Below are 11,049 nucleotides of genomic sequence, written 5' to 3' on the forward strand. Positions count from 1 at the left end.
TGACAGGACAAACATACATCCTTGCTGCTTATTGAGAATATCTTCTGATGATGATCGATTCTGGAATTGTCATTGGGAAATGTTTTCAATACACAGTGGGGATGTGCAGTGGAATGACCCCTTGTGAGCCGCAGATGTGATCTCAGATAGCTCAATTGTAAATTGTTTCCACCGCAATATATTGGGAACATTTCTCCATCAATGACAGGACAAACATTTCCAATCCACAACTTGTGGGTAGATCCAAGCCCTGGATAGATGGGTGTGGGCAGCATTTGTATTTCAGGCTTTGAGGAGTGGTGTAGTTAGGGGTGTTCATCAAAAACCAAAAAACTGAACCGAGTCAAAAAAAATTGAACCATAAAATGCAGTTAATCAAATTGATTGATCGATATTTTTGAAAAATCGAAGAATCGATTCAATTTTCTATTAACCTAAAAAACCTAGTGGTTAACCAAACTGATGGTATGGGTTTGACTATGATATGGAAATATATGATATCTGAAAAACTTCTGACCAGTATCATGATAGCCAATTAGATGTTATGATATTATGTATATATTATATTTATAATTATAAATTTATATTTATTATATATCATTTATTATTCGTAATATAATATATATTATAAATATAAAAACTGAACCGGTCAATCGATTAATTGGTGCTACCCATTCTGTTTCGATTTAGACAAACACAAAAACCGATAGCACCTATTGGATTTCAGAATAATGCCCATGATTCGATTAATCGAACCGTAAGCACCCTACGTGTAGTGCCGTATCCCGTGCATAAATCGTTTCGTAACTGCTTTAATTTAGCTATTTATTTTTTTGGGTGCATGTGAATGTCCCGCCCACACCCCCGGCGGTAATTGCTTTAGCTTTTAGCTTCAGTCCTTCCTGTGGGTATTGGGTAGTGCTGCTGTCTATCCTAGAAATAATTTAGCTTCTTATCCTGTGGGTATAATCTGCATAATTTCGATCCCGGGCACTAAAATGCTTCAGTTTAGCTTTACTTCAGTTCTAACGAGTAACGAGAACGCCATGCCCCCTGGTTATATTGGTTTCCTGCGTCTTACCAAAGCTGGTTAGGGAAACGGAAAACAAGAGAACAAATATGCGGCCTATATCCCCCACGGCATGCCATCTGCATGGGTCTGGACCCTGTATCTTCAGCATCGTGCATTATCTTTTTTAAATCTCCATGAATTTTAATAATAATAATAATATATGATGAGGGTAGATTTGCCCCTCCAATGACATTGTGATACATGGCATCTCGGAACAAATAGGTGACATCCGGAGCAACTTAGGCAACAACTTGTCTTAACCAAGATGATGATGTCCCAGTTGGCAACCTGGCACAGGCGCCGAACTGGCAACCTGGCACAGGCGCCGAACTGGCAACCTGGCACAAGCGCCGACTTGGCAACCTAGCACAGGCGCCGAACTGGCATCCTGGCACAGGCGCCGACCTGGTGACCTGGCATAGGCGCCGAACTGGCAACTTGGTACAGGCATCGGCCTAGCGACCTGGCACAGGCGCCGACCTGGCGACCTACGAGACGTGCTCGCCGACAAATTCGGCACGCATATCCCAACACTCCCACAATCCTTGGAAGTTGGCCCACATATTGAACGTTCCGGAGGATGGTCAACATGCATGGCGATTGCGTCCGGGAATCTCGGACCACTTAGGCAACATCTCAAAAATCTCGGATACGGTACGTGAAGCCCCCGCCAGACAATGCCTATATAAAGGCACCAACCCCAATGGCATGGGGAGGGCAAATAAGCATATTCTAGCTCTCATACTTTATGATTTTTAGCTTGCAGTCTACTATGAGAGTACTGACTTAAGCATTGGAGCGACCTCACCGGGTTAGCCACCCAGGGTCCTCTGACATTGATTCCTTGCAGGTCTCTAAAGAATTACAAAGCTCAACAATCAATCCAGCTCGACCTGGTCAGCTCGCCACCTAATCTGCCCCCAGCTTAGCACCTAATAGGCAGCTCGGCACTCTAGTCAACTTGGCCCTCTGGTCAGCTCGGCACATAATAGGAAGCTCAGCACCTAATAGGCAACTCGGCTCTCAGGTCAACTCGTCACCTAATATGCAGCTCGGCCCAGTCAGTTCGGCACCTAACTTGCCCAGCTCGGCCCAGTCAGTTCGGCACCTAACTTTCCCAGCTCGGCCCAGTCAGTTCGACACCTAACCTACTCAGCTCGGCCTAGTCAGTTCAACACCTAACCTGCCCAACTCAGCTCAGTCAGCTCAGCACCTAATCTGCCCCCATAAGGTATTTAACCAAAAAATAATTGATTCATCAATATATTATTATTATTATTATTATTATTATTATTATTATTATTATTATTATTATTATAAAATAATTGATTCATCAATATATTATTTGTTGTCAATCAAATAATGCACTTTCTCATATAATGTGGGTTTCAGATACCGTCTCAAGTTGCAACCAGAGTAGACAAAAGGCATCCAGCACATGCTTGGTTGCAGTTGGGCCCACTCGGAAACGAGTGGTCCTCTTTTTTGTTCTTCCCTTCATGCATTCATACTTAAGGAACAAGCCATTACGGATCTTTCCTTCTTAGGCTGCACCACCTCTGATGAATGATGATGCTTCAAATTGGACCTTTCCCCCCCGACCTGGAATGATGGACGAATAACTCACTCCATTATTAATTGTTTTCTAATTTTGACATCAATTGTATCTTTTCTCACACCTTTGAATAAATCCAAAGTAATCAACACTAAACTTCCACTGCCCAGCTTCAACATTAATGACAACCGGAGTAGTTGTAAATTTTGTAATTGTAATTGAACCACGAATCAAATTTGTCCAGGTTTGGATGATCTGATTCCTCCGGGGGAGGGGAATTATACCCCACCCAACCATATGCTTTTGTTTTTGCCAACATTGGTTGTTGGTATGTATAATAGGTCTCCTTATTTATTCCATCTTCTACGCCACCGACACCTCTCTTCACTCATTCCTCACAAGCACATGATTTCACTTATAGGAGTCAGAACTCAGAACTCAGAGCCCAGTAAATTAATGAATTCATGCAACTCCTTGGATACCCGCTCTCCACACAAGGTGGCCCATGTTTTCAATAGTTGCATCTATTCCTTGTTCCATTTCTCATTTAATGAAAAAAAAAATCTTAAAATTATAGGATAAAGAAAATATACAAATTTCCTTTTTATCCAGTCAAATTAACAAAGACCGGTACGTTTACCGGAAGAATTATTCATCTTACAAATTTTATGTAAAAAAATTTAAAAAAATAATAATCCTACAAAGGAAAAAAAAGAGGGAACTCCCACCCTGCTAAGAGTGTTGTTATGACCTATATATCATATAAAATATATTTAAAAAAAAAAACATAATTAAACTGAAAGACCTGCAAGAAAAGCTACCCCGGTGGACGGTAGCCAAGAGGATCCAGATATAAATTCGGCAACCGTGAACTTGCTGGCCTCCACAGGCGACGTGATGACTCGGTAACCGGGCCATTGAACTCGTTGCCCGACGGCCGCACCGGGTCCGTAATTCATATACTCTCCGTAGTACAGCGTGTCCAGCGCAAACGTGGCGTTCCACTCCAACCACCCACGTGCGTGCACGTGATCCCCAATGTAAGATTGCATGTACACAGTCCTAGAATACAACTTCCACGGACGGCCCAGATACGTCGAGAAATTGGCCTTGGATGATTGGAGATCCGGTGTGGCCAGCACGCGTGAGTTGTGGATGGAGATCCCAGTGTTCTGGTAGGGGTCCTTTCGGTTCTGGGCCGTGATGGTGTTCTTTTGCATATCCATGGGCTTGCGGGCGTAGAGGCTGCAGTTCTGGATCACCACGGCAGCATTGCCGAATATAAAATCTACGGTACCGTAGATGTCACACTCACGGTAGAATTGGCGTTGGGAGTGTACGTAAAGGCTGTCTTGGTATCCGATAACGTTGCACCGGTACACAACCGCGTGGTCGGCCCCCACGCGGAGAGCCACCGCTTGGTGCTTGGCGGGACCCGCATAGTTCTCGAACGTGATGTCTCTTGCGATAAATCCAGCCCCTGACGCCGCTGTTTCAAGATACGTTGAAAAATTTAGTCAGTTTTGCAAAAACATAAGGTATAAATCTACGATCATGATCGTTATCTATAATTATATATCACAACGATCATCAAACAGACCAGATCTTGGTTTTTCTCGGGGGCCCACTCTCACATCACCGAAAATAACGCTAGATTACATAATTGTACGGTTAATGACATCTGAATAATTGGGTGGGTGCCGGTCGTCAGATCATCATATCTCGTTTGGCCTGATGACTTTGATCTAGTGATCTACCGTCTACGTAGTTTTCCCGCAAAATGAAAATGAAAAAAACAAAAAAAGTTTGTAAAAGACTTGAGAGCGAAGGGATTACCGAAGGATGCGGTGTGGAAGGTGGTAATGTTGTCGAAGAAGTTTTTTCCGCCAGTAATAATGGTTTTACTCTTGCCATCTCCAATAAACATCAAGTTGGTCTTCTTCCTTCCAACCTTCAGATTCTTCTCTTCGTAGCTGAAAAAAGGAGAGGCCCAATTGTCAGACCCAACACAGCCCATAATCACTACACTTGTATGGTAATCAGATAATAATAGTGCGAGACAATAACTCCCCACACAGCTGCAGCAGGACCCAGATATTTTCCGATGGACTACGAAGTAGGGATGTCTATGTAATTTGATGATGGAAATTTGAAAAATGTGGGAAAAAGAGAGTTTGTTTGTTTGTTTACTACTTACACTCCCGCCTTAACGTAGATAATAGTGCGGCGACTATTGTAATCTGGAACAGACTTAATCGCATCAGATATCTTCTTATACGTTCCGTTGCCGTCTTTGGACACCACAATGTCTGCCTGAATCGATGACACCGGCATCTCCAGCAGCCTCCTCTCTCTCCTTGTCAGCCACGCCGGCATACCATCCTCCATCTGAAAATCGCTACTGCTTTCCATCAATCTCCGCCGGTTCTGTATGGGAACACCGGAGAAGTCCTGGTCCCCTCCCGAGTACGCGAAGATGGCCAGGCAATTGCTCACCAGCTCCGTCAGATCCTTCAGCCGGTTCTCCATCTGGCTCCTCACGTACCCATTCGCGCCGCTCAGTCCCTCAACGCAGGTGTCCTGATTCGTCAGCGCTGCGCTCAGCCATGTCAACACGTCTTGGGTGGTTCCGACTGGCTTCCCGCTGCGCTGCCCCGGTGGCGCGATGGAGTTCAACGAGAGGGAGAGCTGATCCATGGAGTCTTCCAAGAGCTCGAAACAGTCCTCGTAGGCCGACCGGGAGAGGGAATCCATTGCCACATTAGCTATCTCCGAGACGCCGTACAAGGCCTTCCCGACTCGCTGGAGGGTCATGTTGACGGTGATGTGAACGAGGTCTCGATCGTTGGCGCTGAGAGCACCGGGGAAATCGAGGAGCGAGTTGACACATATACTCCGGTACCGCGTCCTGCTGCAGGTCTGGGAGATGGCTTGAGTGGGTCTCTTCCGAATGGCCGATTCGGCCCCGTTCGAGGCTTTGGTTCGGAATCCAAGCAGGAAACCAGCTGACACCACTGCTGCGACAACTAGAACGAGTGAAAGGAGGGCGAGGGCAATGAGCTTGTGCTTTCCCCTCCTTCGTGGCCTGGATGTGGTTTCTCCTAGTTGACTGGTGAAAGATTCTGGAAACGAATCTACAGACTCAGATGATCCAAGCCTGCCGTAGCCCATTTTCTTGTAGACCAAAGATTTAGTGAATGGCGGAGGAGAGAGAGAGAGAGAGAGAATGAAATTATATAGAGAAAAGGAAGGGTTTGAGGGGTTTTATATGTTGAAGGGAGATTAATATCAGTTGGTGTGCGGTCTATGTCGAGAGCATTAGCTGGCCTCTACTTCAGCACTGAGAGAGCATTGGCCACTACTCACTAGGCGTTACGACTTAGGAAACCAACCATTTATTTCTTTTCTTCTTCTCTCTTTGACTCTTTCTTTATTTTCAAGTTTTAACACCAAAAAGAAAAAAAAAAAAAATAAGCCTGTTCTTTACCGGTTTACCTCTTCCCCCAACCTGCGGATGGCTTTCGCCTTTCGAATTAAGAATCATGTAATAATGTTGAAAGACCAATGTCCAATGGGCCCTCCTCCTTCAAGCTCAACAGGTGGCCGACTCCCAGCATCCAACCACACATTTGCAAGAGACTCTGTTTTTACAGGGGATTAAACCAAAACAAATAAAAATCAAAAGATAATAGAGAATAGGGGATATTTTATTTTAATCCCACGTCAGAAAATTCCAATGCCCGATCCATTGGAAAATCGAAAGCGACTAGATTGTAGATAGCAAAAGAAAGGAAAATCGATTGGCCGAAGATGGGACCCGAGACACGAAAACAGTGTATGGATCTGAGAGGCCCATAAGATAAGTTGCCACCTCTCGCAATTGCATGTGCTGGAGCATTGGAACCCGACATCGATTGGGCTCTCTAATCTGAAACATCTGTCAGCTGGCCCAATGCTCAGCTTTCAGCTTTCACGGAATGTTACCCTAACTTATATTATTCCCTTTCGATTTGAATTAAAAAGTTGATTTCTCTACAAGTTAAAATGTTTGTGGGTTCTGATTCTTGAAACACTAGACAGGTGGCAATTTATGAGGCCAGAAGAGTCGTACACGTGTCCTATGGTGGTACATCCCATGAACTCCCTGTATTTACTTCCATTGAGTGACTTCGACGGGACATTATTTTATTGCGAGTAAATGGGAATCCACTCATACACCGACAACGCTCCCTGTTATTAAAGGGAAAGTGAAAATCGATAGGCGCATCTCGATTTGTTACGAAATACATGAGCTCCGTGTCGCTGCACAGAGAAAAGATATGTTGCAGTACATTTGTTCCGGTGAAAATAAAAAAATAATAATTTGGGTAAAATAAAAACTGTCTCTGGATCCTCAACATAAAATCACAAGAGATTATCAATCAAATGGATTAATGGATGTCACGGGCCAAACCTGTTTCCTGGGCCCTTAACCGACAAAAGAAAATCGCGGATTTCCTTTTTTCTTGTTTTTTTTTTATATTTATATTTTTATATGTATTTCAGTTTACTTGTTTACGTAAATAAAAAGAGTACAGGAATCGAATCAGAATAATAAGATAAGAGAACGTACTCAGTGATTAAAAATGGATGCCTGAAACTTGGATTGATGGATACAACAACTCCTTGGCTTATTGAGCAATATTTAGTCTGGTTAATAATAAGATAATACAGCTTTCTCGGAAACTTTTTTGTTTTAATTTTTTTTTCACTCACTGTCATGTGTGGAAATCACTTCCTTGCATTCTCTTATTAAAATACTATGTGTACCGCTATCTGTTTTACTTTTTATCACCCATAGTTATTTATCTACCGTGTATCTTCGATCATAGCTTTTAAAATGATAAAAATAACGAATTAGAATCTGCTACTCATAGATCGCGCCTCACACCGACTTCACAATAACTCAATAACATCCCATCCAATATTGTGAATATCTGTCATGAATAATAAATATATGGTAGATATATCCGATGTGCAACGTGAACAAATTATAAGATCGGTATGAGGAGCGCTTTTTGAAGAATAAATCCGGACGCAAAAATAAATTGGTTGTATACATTTAGCCCTCCTGATCACTGAAATGCCTTGTTAGTTAAACAGTAAATTATTTATTTACGCAAATGTATTTATTCTGACATATGTTGGGTGAATTTATCAATATTGTATTATTTTCCTGATAAAGATAAATATACAATAATTGTTTTATCCATAAAAAAATGTCATTATTAAAAAAGTGAAGAAGTGGCATTAATGTTATTCAATCATGTATTAGCAATTTCCCAGGTAAATGGAAAAGCAATTTATCTCAATCTCCGGATGGTATTAGTGTATTACTTATCCACGTATTCTTTTCCATGTTACCAACTAATGCCAAAACATGAATGTAGATTTTCTTTTTATTTTTCTTTTTTTTAGTGGGACCCACAAACTTACTACTTGCCCCAATTAGTGGATTGGGGGGCAAAAAATAAAACAGAAGTGGATTGGGGCTTGCATGAAATGAATTAAAGCCTTGACCCGTGTACAGTTAAAATCTACTTTATCTACTTTTTATCTTATTTACGGGTATTCTACTTTCTACTTTCTAGTGGCATTAATTAACGGCTATTGCAGAATTGATGGGTCTCACACATTCACACTTTGGTCTGGATTCTTTTTCCAAAGGAACATTGACAACCGTTCTACTATTTATTTTTCTTTCCTTTATAATACTTGCAAAGTGGACAAGAGGCAGGGAGGGGAGAGAAGAGAAATGAGCTTGAAAGTTGAAACATTTAGTAAAGTTAGTTAAAGATACCAAAGGACTTAATTAGAAAAAGAAGTGGATTATAAAGGATTTATGCTTTTCTTCTTTTCTTTTTCTTTCTTTTAACTCCCACACGATTCTTTTGTTTCTGTTTTGGCTTTGAGCTGGAGGGAACTCCATGGAAAAGAATCTTCTTATATTCATGAGTTGTGATAAAAAAAAAAGAACGAAATGGAGAGAAATGATCATGTTTTTAATTAGCAAGATTAATTAATTAATTAGGCAGGTGACAGCTGAGGAGTAGGGATGGCAATTTTTATCCTACCCGGTGGGTACCCGCCCCTACCCTCCTGACGGGTTTTTTTTTATTTTGTTAAAATGATGGATTTTGGGGTGGATACAGGTTTTGGGATTCTACAATCCATATAAATATGGATATGGTACAGTATTAGGCTAAATCCAACCCACGTATTGTTGAAAAGCATATAAACTTTATGCATTAGGTGTTGAATTTAATAATATTTTGAATTTTATGTGAAAGATAATTGTTAGTTTATGTGTTTTTTACAAGTCTTAATCAAATAATTAGAAATCTTGATATTTGTTTGTGTTATTTTACTTATTTATTGTTTATATATCACAAGAAATAATAGGAAATTAGATGTGGGTTTTAAACGCAACCCACCCCTACCCTTGAATGCAAGGAAGGTTTTATACTTTCATATGTAAGGAGGGTTTAAATTCTCAAAATCCAACCCACTATGGGTTTTGGGCAGGTACAAGTTGAGAGGTTTAGGGAAATGACTAGAATCTAAAATTTACAAAACCCTCTCCAAACCGACTTCCGTTATCATTCCTACTCAAGAGGCAAAAGTATTCAAAAAAATTAAGCACGAAAGTTAAATAATTATTCAACACATATAGTTGGTAGCTAGCTATCTTAATCATCTAAGAAATGAGTCTTAATAGCGTTCACTTCCAACCCAAACGATTCTGCCTCAATTTCTATCAAATTGACCACTACTTGACTTGATCCGTGTACTGATCGCCATGAATGCATGTACTTCAGACTCCCTCCATCAACATTGCATGAAACGTCGTACACTTCCAGGGTCCAGCTTGCAACCACCCCCAACTGCAAACGTACAGAGAGAGATACATTTTTACGTATGGAATGTTAGCATCCATCAATTTATTTAGTTGGAGCTCAATTAGAGCTTCATGTACGATCCAGAGCCGCTAACCTGGAGTGGAGATCAAATTTCTCTTAATCCTTTGTTGCTTCTGTTAAATTGACATAACAAGATCAACTCCTCAAATGGGCAAGAAAGAAACTTTCTTTTTTGTAACGGGTTAGAGATAAAAACCTTTTCCAAGGACCTTACCCGACCATTTTTAAGTTGAAGAGTTTTAGGGTGACGGGTTCTGCTCTTCACACAGGGGCGCCTCACAGACACATCCACCGTGCATTAGGAACATCTTCGGTGAGGAGCAGATCCAGTCTCTATTGATTACCAGAAAAAATTGAACGGTTTAATAAGAAGGTAGTAGTCTATTAGAATCTGTTTGGTCAAGTAATTTATTATTCGATTCTTATCACCCTCATATATTAACTGAATAGGTGTTTGTTCTGTAACAAATGAGTCACCAAAATACTCTGCAATTCAGCTGAATTCTCTTGAGTCTTGACAACCGTGGAAACATTTACTTTTTAACTTCTTCTTTTCATCAAAGAAGAAGAAGAAGACTATATGCATGCTTATTATAACATGAAGCAATATATACTAGTCCATTTGAGAAGCAGATCAAATAAATGTGTACAAAACCAGAAAGCTGGATGAAAAGCTAAAGAGCTTTTTTCTCAATTTCTTTCTTTATCTCCATTATATGCATTTGTTTTAAAACTTTAAAAGTTAAATTTCCTTGGTGATTGTACCTCTATTTTTGGGATAAATAAATTAAATGAAATTTAAATTACAGATATTCACACTGTATTTAGGGGTTGGTTACACTTAACCCCCTAAACTTTGTTTCCTGACAAAGACCCATTAAAACTTTAGATTCTAACACTATTGTGCCCCCTGACCCACTAATGGGGGTGACAAAGTAAAATTACCAATTTGTCTATTTGAAATTATAAAGACCGAGAACAACAAATTTTAAAATGGTGAAAATAATTAACTCTTCTAATTTCTAAAGTACAAAACAAAGTTCAAGGGGGCTAATTGTCACTACCCCTAAATACAGGGGTAGTGACAACAAGCCATTCAAATAGCAAAGAAAGGGAAACATTCCATGTGCTCACACCGACACAACTAGCCTTTCAAAGCATTGACTTGTAAATAGTAAGGTCTTATTATTTAAGCTGTGTTTGGCATATTTAAAGAGAATTACAAAATTAATTCTGATAAATTTTTAGAGATTCCATCAATCATTTTTAATTCTGATAAATTCTGATAAATTTGCTGGAATCAATTCCTTTTTCTTTTGTGGAGGCTTAAAACGCAGTCTAAGAATCGATTCTTTGGAGACCATCGTTTGATACATAAATAATAATAATAATAATAATAATAATAATAATAATAATAATAATAATAATAATAATAATAATAATAAATGCTAATTAATATTGTA

General features: G+C 40.2%; 1 protein-coding gene across 1 annotated transcript; it reads right to left on the bottom strand.

The window, feature by feature from the left end:
- Positions 1-3,173: 3,173 nt before the first annotated feature.
- Positions 3,174-6,046, bottom strand: LOC104604019 (putative pectinesterase/pectinesterase inhibitor 34). Its single transcript, XM_010268230.3, has 3 exons — positions 4,825-6,046; positions 4,464-4,600; positions 3,174-4,116 (listed from the first exon to the last, which is right to left on the bottom strand). Exons 1-3 carry the CDS (start codon positions 5,796-5,798, stop codon positions 3,419-3,421), a joined length of 1,809 nt encoding a protein of 602 aa, XP_010266532.1. The 5' UTR covers positions 5,799-6,046; the 3' UTR covers positions 3,174-3,418.
- Between the last annotated feature and the right edge of the window lie 5,003 nt (positions 6,047-11,049).

The sequence above is a fragment of the Nelumbo nucifera genome, chromosome 3, assembly GCF_055504915.1.
Source record: "Nelumbo nucifera cultivar China Antique chromosome 3, China Antique-T2T, whole genome shotgun sequence".
Classification (NCBI taxonomy): Eukaryota; Viridiplantae; Streptophyta; class Magnoliopsida; order Proteales; family Nelumbonaceae; genus Nelumbo; species Nelumbo nucifera.

Bases quoted from the DNA above. Each gene is read 5' to 3' on its own strand.
- LOC104604019 (XM_010268230.3), bottom strand. From the start codon at position 5,798: ATGGGCTACGGCAGGCTTGGATCATCTGAGTCTGTAGATTCGTTTCCA. The intron at 4,601-4,824 runs GTAAGTAGTAAA...TCCTTTTTTCAG, and splicing joins ATCTACGTTAAGGCGGGAGT to CTACGAAGAGAAGAATCTGA. The intron at 4,117-4,463 runs GTAATCCCTTCG...ATCTTGAAACAG, and splicing joins CTTCCACACCGCATCCTTCG to CGGCGTCAGGGGCTGGATTT.